The sequence below is a fragment of the Scleropages formosus genome, chromosome 1 (genome assembly GCF_900964775.1).
Source record: "Scleropages formosus chromosome 1, fSclFor1.1, whole genome shotgun sequence".
Lineage (NCBI taxonomy): Eukaryota > Metazoa > Chordata > Actinopteri > Osteoglossiformes > Osteoglossidae > Scleropages > Scleropages formosus.
The window spans coordinates 27,957,167-27,974,425 of NC_041806.1; the positions used below are offsets into that span (position 1 = coordinate 27,957,167).

Consider the following 17,259-nt stretch of genomic DNA (forward strand, 5'->3'; position numbering starts at 1 on the left):
AAGTTAATAAATGCACACACTGAAATCCAGCATGAAAGCCAGGAATCTGCTGTTTGGTTTGTGCTCTGTGAAGAAACGTCGCAGATGTATTCATAGGCAAGACCTAAAAATAGTTTGCTCAGTTACAGTTCATTGTGCGCCTGCGACATCAACCACTCATTTCCCCCCTCTGCTCCTCTCGCTAAAAGTACATTTGTACTGTTGATTTTACGAACATGTCAGCAGACATAACTCGTCAAGTGTTCGCGCCATTGCAAATATTTTCTACATTTAATCACGGGATGCATATTTAACAGTTTGACAATTAGCGGATGTTTGAACACATCACACGCAGGTGTCGATGCAGGTCTCTGTACTTTGTAATGCACAGCAAGCTATATTTACTGTGAAAATATGCAGTATTTTTTTTTGGACTGGAAGGGCAGGCGACTGCCACTGAATAACTGACAGTAGACTCTGCACTTGAGTGTTTATGCAAAGTTTATGCAAATGCATCAGTTTTTTTTTTTTTTTTCCACGCAGCCCAAGAGAAATCTCAAAGCTTCCTTAATAATGACTTTGTGACAATAACTTTGTCACGAAGCAGACGACGAATGTGAGCCAACAGTGTGTGGAGACGCTGCACGGCGCTGCACCGGTTAAAAAAGCTCTCGCAACGTGCTTTACGAAGCCTTTATCTGTGGGTCTGAACCAACGAAAGACACTTCATGTCCTGGAACATGTTAACAAAGCAGCCGAGTGTCATTGTTGCTTGATGGATGGCTGCCGAGTCCTGCTAATTATTAGAATACGTGAAAACGATGCTGTTGTTCTCTGGCTGCCCCAACAGGCTCAGCTACAAAGGTCATTGACTAAATGCCCAGCTATCAGCTTGAGCCCATATCACTCAATCTTGATGTATGAGCACAGAGGTACAAATTAAACAAGGACCGACCTTTTTGCGGAACCGGCTGAACAAGATGCAATTTTGGGCTAATGCCTGCATGCGAGTCAGACAAAAAAGGTACTATATTGAATGCTATAATTACTTTGTGTACGCACATCTGGAATCAAGTTCCCAAAGGAAACTAATATACATCAAAACCGCCTACCTTCCTAATGTGCAAAATAACTTTAATGTGGGCCAATTACGAAGGCGATTTTTCATCGACAATTTTTTCGCGTGCACCTATATAAAAGTTAAGCTCTTATATCTTCATCTTTTATCTAGTCTTAAATCAGTCCCAAAATATTGCATGAAATGAAGCAGTCATAAAAAGAGGAAAATTCATCTTCAAGTGCTATTAGATTAGGCTGTAAGTTCTGCTTCATGCAGCCTTCAGATATATATAGGCCTCAGTAGCACTTTAAAGGGGTTTTTCACATTTTTCATTTTTGAAATACTGCTCTTTTCAAGTCCCAAATAGTTCCTCCACTTTTAAGTGGAATTGGAGTTCACATGTATTTTTGAATGAATAAATTGCTCGTTCTTGTCGAAGTCACAATTCCAAGCATCTGGATCCTATACTGTCTCAATTTCGTATTCTGCCATCAGATGAGATTGGACCTGAGTAATTGTGATGGTTGACATGGAAACTATGCGAAAGTCAGTATGAGACTCATATTGCTATTGATCCACCAACATGTTGGCTGTGCACTAGAACAATGAGCATGCAGTGAACGTGCTTATCTTACGGCGCTAATTTTCGCACTTTGAGCCGTTTCGCCGCACTCTTGCTTAACAACGTCGTGTCACTTCTTTTGGCAACGTGACATATCTGCCACCACCTTGTTAAGACATACAACAAATCTCTGAATATTTGCCGTAACGGTCATGTAAAATATAAAATGTTATAATACTACATTACAAATATTTATAACTTTATTAATAGTTTACTTGTACAAGATGTACATTCATACTGTGTGAATTAACAGAAAAAAATATTCTGACAAAGCTGTATGATGAATCATGTTTAAGCATGCTTGCATAAGTCACAAAACTAGGAAACTGAACAAAATAATAAAGGTGGGTACAATAAGTTCCATGTAGCTTAAAGAAAAGTTGTTTGCAAAGGATCATCTAAAACTGATGATCATCACCCAACATTATTATTATTACCATCCCTGAAATGTCTGTAAACTCACACATAAAATGTTATGCAAGCAATGTACAACAGTCACTATCTGTTGGAACTGTTGTAAAGTAACATTAAAACAATATATAAAAATAAAAGACAAAGCCATGTGGAAAATGTACACTCATAATTAAACTTTTTTTTCATTTAGAAACTTAACAACACAAAAATAAATAAAAAAGCACCCATGAGTTTAATTAAAAATGGAAAAAAAACTGCTTAAGTGTAAAGATGATTTGTGAACAGAAATTATTAATGTTGCACAATTAATATTTTGTTAGAGGTAGACAGTGCTGGATCATTACGGAGTTCAAAGGCAAGAAGTACTGACATCCTTTTCATTTGAGCGCATAAACAATTCCCCAACAATTTTAATTATGTTTTAGAGTTGTTTCCTTGACAACAAACATTTCTCAAGCCATTTGACAAAATATAAAATATGACAACAATTATATTAAATATGTAATGAAATAATTTTACATCTGCAGCATTATGGCTTCATTGTATCATTGCGTGAAGGGTTACAACCTTTTCATGCTGCATTTGTTTTTCTTATAAAGTGTACAAGCGTATTAATTCAACTCTACATGTAGTCTTGCATATTAAATGCGGGAAGTCCTAAAATGTCGTAAAAAGTTTAAAGACTTTTACACACCAGTCCTTCCACCGGTGATCCTTAAAATATCGCACACCAGTTTGCTTGTCTACCTCAACAACGTATCAATTGTTTTCTATGTGCACAAAAAAAAAAAAAAAAAAAATCACTACTGTCAAAATGTTGGAGTTGTGGCACATGATTATTGATGGATTCATACAGTTTAACATCTCTTAGAAAAGCATGTTTGTTTGGCAAAGAAACTCATAACACATCCATATCAGTGCCAAAAAACGACTGAAAAAACTTTCTTTAGCAATTTACTGCTTTTGACATTTTTTTCTATATACAGTATTGCACTTAACTGCACATTTGCATTTCAGTTTAACTGATGCTCCACTGATTTCCTAAATTACATAATTGCAGTTACCCTTTTGTCCTTTTGAAATGTGTCACTTTAACCACTTTTGGTGACATCGAACCCAAATCTGCACTTTTTTTTACCCTTATCTAGAAGCAGTATCTGCTCATAGCACAATCTGTAAACAAGGCGATACCAGGCCTGAAAGTGCAACAGCTACCCTTGCTCCCATCCCCTCGAACCCCAGGCATGTGGGGGGGGGGTGGCAGAGCGTGAAAACGTTTCAATCCCACCGACTCGCACCCAGCAGAAAGACGGCGACGCGAAAATTCCCCAAGAAAAGGGAGACGAATGGGAAAATTAAGTTTAGCCGAAAACAAAAGTGTGGCTACTGCTGCGTCCGGAGCTCAGGCGAAGAAACGAGAAGAACAGAAGGAAAATCACGAGGGAGATATTCTGCAGAGGATGACAGATGCGGAGGAAGGTTTCTAGCGGCAGTGATTAACGTGTGTCGGTCGGGACACGAGGAGACCCCCCCCCGCAGCGTCTTTCCTCGGGTGGGACACATGCACCGGTCAGGGGCAGGAGCACAGTGGTTGGAGGCGAACGTGGGCACACATCCAACGCCGCAACACACGTCTGTCCGCACAGGCTGGCGCCAAACATCTAGTCCTGCCATTTCGTTAGTGAGCCTGTGTTTATTTATGTATTTTATTGTATTTTATTAATTTTATTTTATTTTCGCCCATTCCGAACACGTCTTCCCACGTTAAAGCGCCGATTTCACGCAGACATCCAGACTCTTCCGCACGGTCCCGGGGCTGAGATGTGTGGCTGGAAAGGACGCGGCCGCCGGCCTCGCACAAGTCCCGCCGGCCGGGCGACGGGTAAAACGCGGTGTCGTCGGTGTTTAATTACCTTCTCTAAAAGTGGTTGTTTTGGCAGCTGGTTTTGTGACAGTTTGTCTTTTTCCCTCCTTTTTCGTCGTGTTTTGTTTTGAACTGTGAGTGTCATGGCCTTTTCACAGGTTGAAGTCTTGTGTGAGGGGCAATTATGAGAGTTCAGAGCGGCAGGCGTGCCCTCGGGGGTCAGAGTCCCAGCGCCTCGGCGTGTTTTCTTGCCTTCAGTCTGAGGTCGGCGATGCTCGAGTTCTTGCTGTTGCTCTTGGCGGCGGCGGCCACGGCCGCGGCGGCGGAGGCCGAGTCCGCCAACGACGCAATTGGCAGTCCGAAGGGAGGGGGCGGGAACATCAGGTAAGGTGCGTGGGCCGCCAGGTGAGGGTGCAAGTGCGGGTGGGAGTGCGCGACTCCTTCGAGCTGCAGTTGGGCCTGCACCTGGAAAAGAAGTCAAACACACACACTGGGTCACTCACACACTGGCACGCGTACAAACGCAGAGCCGAAATTCAGCATCATTAAAGGAAAGTTCAGCTGAGCTTTTGTTGGACGCGTTCGTCCTCTAATGTTTTCCTCGGTGCACTTAGCACCTTTCGCCGTTAACTATATATCCTAGTAATGCACTTGAGCCTTTATTCGTAAGCAGTTAACATTCGCAAGTGTGTCTGTCGACTTGAAGCCGTAACGTTTATTTAATCCGCAGTAAATGTTTCCAATCACACACACACACACACTCAAATGCATTTCAACCCTACATTAAAATGTTCAGTCCAATTCACGATACTCATATGAAAAAAATATAACGGGCATTTTTTTAGTGGTATTCAATGTTTCGGGAACGTATTATTTAGCGGCAGGCGGAAATTTTACAAAGATTAAAGCACCACTTCGCAGCAAGTATACATTACTTACATTACATGCCTACATCACGTTTCAATAAGTACTGCGGATAACCATGTAGGAGCAGCTGCTACAAATTTTGGCAATCGGGGAGCTCAGTATCTTTCGACAAAGATGTGAAACCTGAATGTTGCTGGTTCACATCCCACTCTCCACTACTGCTGTAGTATCCCTGCGCAAGGAACTTACTCTGAATTGCTCCAGTAAAATACCCTGTTTTGTAAATGGGTGAAAAAATATCACTTGCTTTTGAAGAATGCACCAGCTGAGCAACAAATTAATAATTGAATTAATCAGGTTTTTTTGTATAAATCAGATTTTCTCGCTGTGTCAGAACATCCAATATGCAACCAGAACTAGAATATACGTCACAAAGTCAATAAAAGCTACAGGAAGGCATTTCATCAAGTTCACTAGAATTCCAACGCTGTAAATTCCCGAAAATACAGCCACCTCTGCCCACTCTCACTGACAGATTCTCAGACAGCCATCATTTATTTCAGTGCAGTCACTCGGGCGACTGGTTCGAGAGGGTCAGACCATCAGCCCCGATGAACAGTACAGCTGGGCCACTGGCGCAACAGGTGATGTGACCAGGCTCTCGCTCCCACGCCGCACACACTACTCAGACCCAGGCCCCAGCTCCCACCATAGCCATTACTGCCTTGCTTTGGCCCCTCGAACCCTTTTTCATCTCCCTGAGTCTGCTCTTCTGCTGCTCTAATTACAGACACTTTTTCTCTGCGATGAGGAAAATGATTCCTCGCTTGTGGCTCCAAAACAGCCGCAAGAGCAAATGATCGTGTGTGTGTGTGAGATCGTGCTGGAGAGAAAGGAACGCCTCTGCTCGCTCCCTTCAATTACTCACACTTCTCCACCTGCGCTGCGTACAACCACAAGACCATCGAAAATGAAAAATCTTCAGCACACATAAATATGCAATGCGACCGACTCTTATTTCTATTTTGAAAAACCTTGCATGTACTTTCGAACTGCAGAAACACCACAAGCCTTGGACAAAGGCGACATGAAAATAAAGACTGATAATTATTACTGCTTTGTTTTATTTTATTTTCCCGGTCGGTGTCAAGTGCTTTTGCGCAGCCATCGGTTCGGCCAAGAGATCCAAGGTAGAAGAAGAGCACAGATGACGAACTGAAACAGTTGCTGCTCAGAACCCTCAGTTCATTTCAACTACTTAACGTCCAGCTTTGTGACACAACTCGCTTCCATATGCGAGAGCTCAGCATCATAAGGCCGCTCCACTACCGCACGTAATACGATTTGTTCGCTTGGCTGACGTTACTCATGCATCCGAGCTCATCATTTACATACGAAAGACACGAGTTGAATGACGGAACCGCGTCGTGAAAGTAGAGACACTGTCATGAACACATTTTTCTGCTGAGACAGTGCGGCATGTACAGAAAATATTTGATGAGTTAGTATCACGGTAGTAACTGGCTATTTGAAGTCTGAAGGTTTTATCAGCGCATGACGTGGGAAATGGTGGTGATTTAAAGCGCCGCAGTGTACAACGAGATGATATTTGTGTCTTCGTTTTGGACCGTGACGTTTGGGACGTTAAGGGGATTGTAGACGGGGGAGCCTTACGTTAAACATGTGCAAATCAGCGTCACAAGTGCGGTAACAGTGTTGTTTACCTGTTGAAATGGCATTCTGAGAGCGCCCATGTTCACATACGGTGCCACTCTGCACGCGTCCAAGTGGCTCGCTGTGCCCAAAATAACACCTAGAAGAAAGCACATGTCAGTGCACAGAAAAAAAAAAGGTGACAAGGTGCTCTTTACGTATCTCGTGTGTGGTCAGCATGCAGATTCTGATCCTGTACGTTCGTTTTGTTGAAATTTTTTGTTAAAATCCATTCACAGCTACATATCCAAAATCAGACATTTATTACAGAATAAGGCTCGCAGTAGCTTTACGGTGCTTATATTAAGAGTCTTAATGTGGCCAGTTCCGCCCATACAATGACTGCGTGTGTGTGAATGTGTGTGTGTGTGTGTGTGTGTGTGTGTGTGTGTGTGTGCGTGTGTGTGTGCGTGTGTGTGTACCTTTGTGCATTTGGTTTTCTTGTTTTCTACATTTGGCTCTTCTGTTCTGAAACCAAACCTGTAAAATAACAGACATTTAACATGTACAGGAGTCTCAGTGGATTGAGAGAGACATGAAGGGCTCTGATGCACATGAAGTCCAAAAAGTACAAGAAGTAAAGCACATATGAGAAATGTAAGTCCCTAATGGATGACCACGCAAATCTTTTTTTTTTTTTTGCACAAAAAATGGAACACAAAGTAAAATATGTCTTTAAATATAGCTTTTTCAGTGAAATTCGTTTTAAAAAAACAATTTATCGAGCGTTTAAATTGTGTACAATTTTTCTTGGCACACGACATGATGTAAACTATTATTATACATGCATATAATTACTCTCATAATTATTATTGTAATGTAAATAAAATTAAGCCCATGTCTTTAATGCCCTTTATCGCTGTGTATAAAAGAGCGCAGTGATTTCTACGGCCATTAAGGACATTTTGAGGGAAGATTAAAATCAATCCCAGAGAGAAAGGACTCCTGGAGGAAACGCTCTGTTACACACAAACACACACCAATAAATACACAGGCAGTCGGACTGATTTCAACACGTCGTTCTTCATAAAAGCTGCTGTTGTTAATCCGTTAGAGCCTCGTTATATCACTCAATTACTACGTTATTAATAAACAACAAGGCGAGTGGATTTAAAAAAAAAAAATGAAAAGTGTTTACAACTGAAATTCATCGATGTATGTTATACATACTATATATTTGTCTCGTTAGAAATATATTATTGTTATATCACAGCTATCTGTGTTTTATATATGTGCTTCATATCTTTAAATGTATATAAAAATGTATAAATATGTATCACGAATACATGAACAAATTAAAGATTTTTAAAAAATGGTCCATGGAAACAAAACGGCAGCATTTTAAAATTTGAAAACCAGACAGTTTGAGAATGAATAAGAGGGAGGCAATAAAACGTCCTAACAGTTTTAGCGCTTTCATGATGTAACCGCTGAATTATTATTATTATTACTATTATTAAGTAAGGTGTGCGTGTGCGACATTTCGTAAATATTGCGAAGAAATATTGAGGCTCGTGTTACTCATAAATCAAACGTTTTGCAACCGAGGATCAATTCCAATTATGGCCGAATATGCTAAGTAAAGTGAACTACACTGATTTAGACAGTTATTTCTTCATTAAGGAGCACTCAATGATGCGCTTCACAAATGCTCTAATGCGATTTCCTTTTGATTTTTATCAGAGACAGTGAATAATGACATTTAATTTAGCTGTGCACCAGAAACCAGGAGATATTAGTGGTAATTGAATTACTGCCGACTCCTCACCAAGGCCTCATAACTTTCAATTAGGTGCGGGACAGCTGCTCCGCGCGCCCTTTCTGTGCACCACTAAAATATAGGTTAATATCTCATATGTAGCACAGCACTTACAATGTGCTTACGATGGATTTTCACCCGGACACGCGTCCCTCGGCCCGCGTCCCGCGTCCGCCCTCGTGAGCGGCTCTCGTCTCGCGCGTAACGTGCGCCTTTCGCTCGCATTCCTATCCCCCCCCCTCACCACCCCCCAACACACACACACACACACACACACACACACACACACACACACACGCGCGCGCGCGCGGCACTTTTTCTTTTTTTCCCCTTTTTCCTCTCGCGCACTTCTCTTAAACCCTCGCCGCGCGCGCGCGCACGCGCGCGCCGCACACATAATGTCATAAACGCTGCGCTCGCAAGCTGTCACGCGCGCTCGCGGCGTCGCTCGCTCTTCCCATTAAGTGCGTAACGCGCCGCATCCCTCGGAAAAGAGTCACGCGGCGATTGAATTATTTCTAATACATTTTTATGGGAACAGTATATCAAACCATTGGCAGATATTACAAAGAGCGCGTTGGAGAAAATGAGGTGAGTGACATGAGAAGGTGTCCCCTGCAGCAGCACTTCAATCTCCTCATTCATTTTAATGATGCGCCCGCATCTACAGCACTTCTTCTGCAGTAAGAATAAGCTTGTAGAATGTAATAATAAAATAATAATAATGTAACACCCTTAACGATTGCTACCATGTTTTTTTTTTTTTTTTTTTCTCCCCCCTAAGTCTCTTTGAAAGGACAATAAAGAGCAGTGAGCTGCTTAAGAACTTACTGCAATGGCAGCTTTTTAAAGGCGTCATTTGTGGCCGAAACAAGTGTGAAGAATCACATAAATGCGCACGAACGCGCTACAGTGTGAAGAGATTAAATGGCATGATAGAAACATATTTTAATATGCTGTACGACAGCTCCATGAAAACAAAAAGGCCCGTTAAGCAATATATTACTGTAATTACACGGATATGTATATATATAATTTTCCTCTTAATGACGACAATAAGGAATATTAGTGCAGTGTATCTCAGTAATTTTGGAACTTGTTTTTGTATTTTCCTCAGGCCCGAATGCTATCACTTTTTCTATTCTATAAAGTGACATTTATAGGAAATTTCATGAGAATGTCCTCGGGACATCTGGAATTTATCGCAGACATGTTTTTGTGTTCCTTTTTCTAAAAATTCGTTTTATTAATTAATGATCTAAATATTTGTCTTTAGAGTTTATTATATGGCGAAAGGAATGAAAATAACGCAGAAATTTTCCATAAAAAAAAACAGTTTATGATTGAAATATATTTTTATAAATTAATTATATTTTTATTTGATTTAATTTTAGAATGAGATTCGTCGAGGTGATCACGCAATTGCAGTATCCGGGAATTAATGTGGGAATTAATCCTTTCAAGGAGCGTCCTCACTTCAGAAAGTGCAGGCTTTACATTCCGTTACAGGTGTGAGATTTGCTCACATTTCGTTTATATACAGCTGAGCAGTGCTCTGTGTGTATGGGTGTGTGTGCGCGCGCGGGGACTGAGCATAACACTGAAAGTAAAATATATATACAAAAAATGCAAAAATCTCAGAGAACGATTTGAATGCGTTCATATTTCCCCACTGTTTCGATTATTTCCCTCATTTTTAGCAGGGGACATTCCCTCTGTGATTTTACCATGTCACGCGCCACAAGTCCAACGTGTGTTTTCCGCACGTGCTCCAGGCCTAACACACCACCGGTGACTGCGCGTCAAGTTACAGGTAAATTACGCTCCCCGAGGACCGGCAGTGCGCAATGAAAATATACAAAACATGGGCGAAATCCCTCGTGTACCCTACTACATTTGAGCCAGGTATTCACCCTGTAAAATACCCCCGCTGTATATATGAGGTAATCCTCGCAAATCTGCATATCTACCACTGCTAGTAGTAGCCTTGAACAACAAAGGCATGAGCTTATCATTCATAATAATAATTATCAATCACATATTATTATTGTTGTTATTAGTGGTAGTAGTAGTAATAATGGCAATTACAATAACCACAACAATAATGATGATGATGATGATGATGATGGTGGTGGTGGTAATGATGGGCACTTCCTACCTGTACCCGGGCCTCCGACAGCCCCAGCCTTTGGCTCAGCTCCTCTCTCATGAAGGCGTCCGGATAGTGAGTCTCATCAAAGAGTCTTTCCAGTTCGTTCAGCTGCTCTAGTGTAAAATTTGTCCTACTCCTCCTCTGTTTCAGTTTGCTCTGTGCATCTTCGTCCTCCGATTTCACTTCTTCCTTCTTCTCCTTGCACTCGTATATCCCTGTTGGAGCAGAGACCGTTTCAGTAAGAGCTCCTCCGCGCCCCGGGGTTCGAGGCCCGGCAAGGCCGCGATGCGCTTGTTAACTTAAGGACGCGGCTCTTTGCACTCACTGTGAAGAACTCAGGAGAAAAGTCCAGGCAGGAGCTGAAGAGCAGCACCGCGCCGCGCAGGAACGAACGCAAAGCAGCGCGAAGTGTGAAGTGTGAGCGACCGTAAGGAAGGCCGAGGAAAGGTGTGTTACAACTATGGAGACCAGGCTGAGAAGAAGCGAGAAGAACCGAGAACTTTGAAGACCTGTGAAGCACTGAGAACTACGGCATCTGTGAAGAATGGAGAAAACTACAGGTTTGCAGAGAGAGAAGCCAAAGGGAGACGTGGGCGAACTTTGCATAAGAGCAGGTTCACTTTATAACATGGATTGTTTTGGCTGCTTTATTAGATGCTTTATGACAGAAATATAGATCAGTTACATATGATACGGAGCGCTTTACACGAACACATATTGGCGATTTTTTATCGCAAAAACTAAAACCTGCATTGATTAAGATGCATTGATTGTGCAAAGTGTTTCAAACGAAAGAAAAGCATTTGATGTTTTACAGTGTTTACTGTGGCACAACTCATGCGATAAAATGTAACAACATGCATACCTGTTCAAGTCCACGGGTAACATGGGAGCTCACACTCGTATAAATAAAAAAATAATAATAATAATTAATGTGAAAAACATCGATCCATTTACTATCGATCTGTCAGTTAATAGCCATTATAGAAGTCTGCCGTAGTGAAATATCACTACTCTAAATTGGATTTATAGTAGACAGTCACTTGCAGTACAAATACACTTTTTACTTATTTATGTTGAAATTATTATGATAAAATTTCTTTGTTATGATGGATTGCCTATTATTTTCCATTAAGTTACCCTGGCCTATTTAACTTTTTATAAATGCAGTAATACGGCAGAACAATTATATTATACCTCGGTTTCTCGCTTTTATTTATTTTTTTATTTCTTCATTTTAATTTTGAATTTTTTGATTAATTTCTGTGAAACGCGCCCAAACCCGCTGACGCACCTACAAGTCCTGGTGCGCGCTTATAATTAATTATCAATATTTTAACGCTGTTTCGCGCATTAAGTACGTGCTTTTAAGTTGATTCGTTTGGACTTTAAATATACAGTTGTTTTTTTGCGGCTCTTATTTTTTCCTGTCTGAGCCTGTCCGTGTAAAAAAAATTACCGAAACGTAAACATCGCAGGCTGCAGAAAGAAACCGCGCGCTACACAAGCAACGCGCCCACCGTTTCATTGAGGAAATTAATATTACGAGGCGGAGGACAAATAGAGCGAAACACGGACTGAGGCCCAAACGCGAAAACGGAATTAGAGCGGAATCTCCGCACTGAACGAAATCGCGTATGTGTGTGTGTCTCTGTGTGTGTGTGTGTGTGTGGGGGGGGTGGACTACACACCACGCATGTGTGGAAATAAACAGGAAATCTGCCTTGAAATATCGCGTCCGGATTCGAATTCGTGACCAATTTTGCCACACGGCTTCGCCTCGTGTTCTATCATATGAAACACACACTGCGATGGAAATGTTTCTTTCCGTGGAAATGGAAAGCTGGGCGTTAGTTAAAAGGAGAGCGCGGACGTGGGGATGCTGTGCGTTGTAGCGCACACGTGAGTGTGTGTACGTGTGTGTGTGTGAGAGAGAGAGAGAGAGAGAGAGAGTGCGAGAGCTGCGGACGAAAGGTGAAGAAGTTACCTTCGGAAGCCCTGGGCACACCGAAGTCCTTGCTCTTGTCCTTGTCCAGCTCCACGTGCTCCTTGAAGAGGTGCACGGGACAGTGGGCGCCGCTCTCCGTCATGTCCTGCAGGCTCCCCTCCGGGTTGCCCAGCTCCCGGGCCCTGGCCAAGCCGCTCTCCAGAACTTCCCTGTACGTGATCCCCTCCTTGCTGCTCTCCTTCGTTTTCTGGTCGAAAGATTTGGACACGAACGCAGTAAGTTCTTCCATGGCTGCGCGCACAAATCCACTTTGGGAAGTGTCTCTGCTGCGGACCAGCGGGGGGCTCCTCGTTGGGCGGCGAACGCGCGCGCGGCTGCTGCTGCTGCTGCTGCTGCTGCTCGGGCTGCACGAGGCTCAGATCACTCTTGCTGTTATGTCTGTGTTTTTGGAGATCACACTATTTATACATGGCTACCCCCGGCCCAGCCCCCCCCCCATCCCCCCACCTCCCCCCCATCCCCGTGTCTCGAGCAATTACTGGAGGCTCCGCTGCTCGAATACAACTTTCAGCAGATTTTTTTCCCCCTCTCTCTCTCTCTCCGAAATCAATGCGGGGAGAAACACTGCGCGAGCTAATTTAATTATAATTCATTAAGATAGGAAGAGCGGTGGTGGGAGAGCGCGCGGATGATCGGTGTGTCTTCCTCCTGCTTTAGTTTTAATGACGATCAGTCGCCAATGTAGTCAGCACTGGAAATATGGGAGTGTGGGAAGATGAGCTGCTGGGGGTGATGCTGAACTGTTTTTAATAAAAGTAGTGCAGTTAAAGTTGAAATTGCTACAGTGAGGAGCCCGGCCGTTACTCCAAGTGCCATTTGCACAAAAGAATAGGACCAGACCTGTTACATGACATAGCCTAGGATTTCTTTATGAAATATTTCCCTTAGTATTGGCGCTCTCGATTTTTCCTTCAACAGTTTTACTGGGGTTGTTAATTAGATTCACGTTTATCCGGAAGATCACAGATTTATTGTGGGGATTGTGCTTCTTTAACGTCACAGTTTCAATGTCGCAAAATATGTCACACGCAACAATGTCAACGTAACCGTTAATAGTGATCTAGAATTCTCTGTGTAGGTACGAGTTGGTGTGTGTGTTGATCGCCTTCCATAAGTAAACTGTTAAATATATTCTTTTTACGCAGCCAAGTGCCACCAAGTATTTTCAGTTTATACATTCGTGTGTTAGAGAAAAATTCACATGTGGTAGGTGTGAGTCTGCAGTTACACCTTAGTCTTTATAAATTCCGAAATGAGCATTTTTCGCGGTGCTAAAGGTGGAGAAGCAGGTATACTGATGTCACGCATATAATGTACGGGGGAAATAACTGTCCAGATTCACGTATCAATTTGTGTTCGGGGACAAATACTATGAAAATTCCTCAGCTCTTCCTTTTCTTGTTTACGAATTATAAATAATCCGAAATTTCTACCGCAGTGTGAGCGAAGTGGTGTTTTTTGGTGCCAAGGACAGAAAAATAGACGGGAAGCTCTTTTCGATGTCCATTTTGCCATTAACGCTGATCATTTTTTTCCCCTCTAAAATTCATTGCACGGAGTTCTTAAACTTTTTATTATTGCCAAAATGAAAACGAAAATCGGGGCTTTGTTCGTGCGTATTTCGTGTTATTCATGACCTGTCACTTGGCTGCGCGTTCCACTGTAGTAAAAGTGTCACTTGTGTTCTGCATCCTATGCGCTCTTTCACCGAAACCATCTGAATTTCGGCGTCTCGTTACAAAAATGTGGTAAACAGAGGTTAAAGGAGCCCGGCCACTGGAGCGGGAAGGTCGAGGTGAGCTTTAACACCAACTATTGAGGCCGGGGAATACCTGCCCGTTTTGCGCCATTGCCGCTCTGACGGAATGTGCCGCTCGCTCCTCACAAGGTGCGCGCGCCTAATATCCATCCATCCATCCATCCCCACGTTTCATCCGTGATTCACTCAAGAGGATAAAATGTATGACGGCCTCTTTAGGTGAACGTTGGTATTTAAAAAGATGTGCACGGAGAAGGGCGTTTAGCGTTGTACTGCCTGCCATTAAGTTTTCCTCCATGTCTTACTGACATTTCTCCAGATTTCTCCAGATTTCTCCAGATTGTCCAGTGAGCAGACAGGCCTACGCGACAGAGTAAAGTTCTCAGGTTTGACTGGTAAAACTGCCAGGCGATTAAAAATACAGACACGTGAAAGAAGTGGAAGCAGCAGAGTGCGGGGATGGGCGGGAGTGAGGGGGCTGCAGGCCCGACTTTGCGGCTCTTTCCTCAATCGGACGCAGTTAAATCACCGCGGCGCTACAAAGCGGCCCCAATAAATGTTTGAGGCGGGCGACTCAACGCGGGGGAGCGGAGCGAAGGAGGCGATTCGCACGTGGTTTTCCATCTCCAAACAGCCTCCGAGACGCAGAAACGCCGCCAGAGAGCCGCTCACGGAGGCGCGCAGCGGTCACCGCGGCTTCCAAGGACGGGGCCCCTTAAAGGCAAACGAGAGGAGCTCTGAAGTTCCCCGCCGCGGCCGAGCGCGGCGAGCGCGGCGAGCGCGCGACCCTTTGTCTGCCGTCGGCGTCCGTAGGTATGCGAAAGCTCGATTTCCGCGTGCGGCGGTATTAGGAGATGCGACGGCGCGCAGACTGGCGATGTGATTGGTCGGGATTTATTTGATCAGACGTGTTTGACCACTCAGCGCTCCGGAAGAAGAGGTACACGCCTATTATTGTTCGTTTTCTGACCGTGGGCGCGAGCAGTCGGTGGAAGCCGCTAATGAGCGTGTGAAGTGCGCGTTTGCGCGTGGAGCGCGCCTCCTGGTTCAAATAGGTGTATAAAAAAAAAAGGCTCCAAAGACGAGATTTTACATGTTTTCTATTAGATACTATTATTATTATTATTATTATTATTATTATTATTATTATTATTATTATTCAGGCCTTTTCACACGCGTAATGAAGTTTAAATGCTTCTCCAGGGAATGGCAGGGGATGAGGTGTGTGCGTGCGGAGAAACGCAGTGTCCCCTGAGAACAACCCATTTCATCCACGCATTTATCCTCATATTTATCCGCACATGTCAGCAGTACAGTTTTCACGCGCGCAATTCCTTACCGAACGCCTTCCTTTAATGCGTTGCAAGGATCACAGCCTCGCGTAATAAAAAGTTGCCCGAGATACGACTGTGATTTCCTGCTGTTTTTGACGAGATACGTTGCCCTGCGCTGCATCATGTTGTATTTAGGCAATACAAAGAATTCTGTGTTTGCGAGGTTATTATAAACAAGACTTTAATTAATTAATATCAAACGCTTAAGCACCTTATTCAAGTTACATACAGCTAAGTTATTATGTTTCTTGTTTTGTCAGGAATGTACTTTTCCTCTGGTGATATAAAATATTGGTGTAAAACAAAAAATGTTTCATTTTGAATGTATAAAATTTGATCCAAGTTGCTTGAAGGATTTTTGTGATTTTTTCCGTACTTTTACCTTATTAATGGCAGCACCATGTCATATTGTTACCAGAGGTGTTTTTCGGCAAACTCCCCGCAAAACTGCATTTATTATATCACAGAAGATGGATATTGCAGGTGAGGAATGTGAAACTTAAATATTCAGAATTCACAGTGTAACGTCTCATATGTTCTTATTCTTAAACGCTTCTTGTCAGTTTTGTCCTACTTATTTTGAAAAAAAGTAATAATAATTAATTCACACCAAAGGGCGAAAAAGTCACAGTGGGTCCTTTTAAATGAAATAACTTCGAATTCCTGACAAAACGCAAGGCTGCCTGTAGAGATAGTACGTTTAAGAAAAAATAAATAAATAAAATTTAAAAAAAAAAAAAACACCTATAAACTGCATCTAATTTTTAAGAGCTTTGATGGCTTTGAAAACTTGGCGCAAGAGCGCACATCCATTAGTCACGAGCTGTAATTTGCGCAATAAATCCAGTAGCTTTGAACGCGCGCGCTTTTTTGGACGCGTCCGTGTTTTCGAAAGCGAATTTCGCGCGGCCGCGAGCGGCTCTTTTCCCACTCGCAGAACCAGCTGCCTCTTTAAGAACTAATTGCCCGAATTATTTCCCTTTTCTCCAACAGCTGGCACGAGCTGCGCGGCCCCAGCGCGCGCACTTTAAACGTGTACTGTAAGTTCTTTTTTTTTTTTAATTCTCACTTTGACTGCCTGTTTTAGCATATCATTTAGGCTTCTTATAGTTTGTCATTACGACAAATTTTTCGCGTTGTTTTGTTTTCAGTGTTTTTCTTCGCGGCTGTATGAAACCGATGTTATCCACGCTGCCGTTTTGTTGGAGACGCGCACGCGCTCACAGCCGCGCGTTTTACGCTGTAAAACGGCTTATTAATAAAGTGAAAAATGAATTTTCCGATAAACCCCCAGCTAAACTTGAAAAATATCTCAAAAGCCTTTGAACTCAAGCAAATTAGTCGTTTTACTGGCAAAGTTTCAGTGGGAATATTTCACATTTTTTACTCAGATCATTAGTAGCTTTGCTCGAAACTGTGGTCAAATATGACTTTGCTGATTATCATAGAGGAATCATAGATACAATTTAGATTTAAAAAAAAAAATTAGACATAATCCCTTTTTATGGTAACTGTCCAAACAGTTATTTTGGGTTATGTGTTGCAATGACAGCTATCAAATGTGGAATCCAAATTATAACTTCTAAACATAATGTAAGATATAGAGTCTAAAGGGGGTTGTGGGGCATCATTATCTTTTTTTTCTGAATATTCTTGCATTCGTGTATATTTTGTTTACTGTATTTTGTGTTACAGTAATTTTCATGCATTTTCCATCAAGCACACTTG

At 42.6% G+C, this 17,259-nt stretch overlaps 1 protein-coding gene across 2 annotated transcripts; it reads right to left on the reverse strand.

The window, feature by feature from the left end:
• Positions 1 to 3,318: 3,318 nt before the first annotated feature.
• Positions 3,319 to 12,776, reverse strand: LOC108926466 (short stature homeobox protein). Of its 2 annotated transcripts, XM_029256507.1 has the most exons (6): positions 12,418 to 12,776; positions 10,437 to 10,645; positions 6,942 to 6,999; positions 6,531 to 6,619; positions 4,193 to 4,404; positions 3,319 to 3,944 (listed from the first exon to the last, which is right to left on the reverse strand). In XM_029256507.1, the coding sequence occupies exons 1-6, from the start codon at positions 12,665 to 12,667 to the stop codon at positions 3,854 to 3,856; spliced, it is 909 nt and encodes a 302-aa protein (XP_029112340.1). In that variant the 5' UTR covers positions 12,668 to 12,776; the 3' UTR covers positions 3,319 to 3,853. The 2 variants fall into 2 exon arrangements, with proteins under 2 accessions (XP_029112340.1, XP_029112334.1); XM_029256501.1 differs by lacking the exon at positions 3,319 to 3,944 and having other exon boundaries at positions 4,104 to 4,404.
• Between the last annotated feature and the right edge of the window lie 4,483 nt (positions 12,777 to 17,259).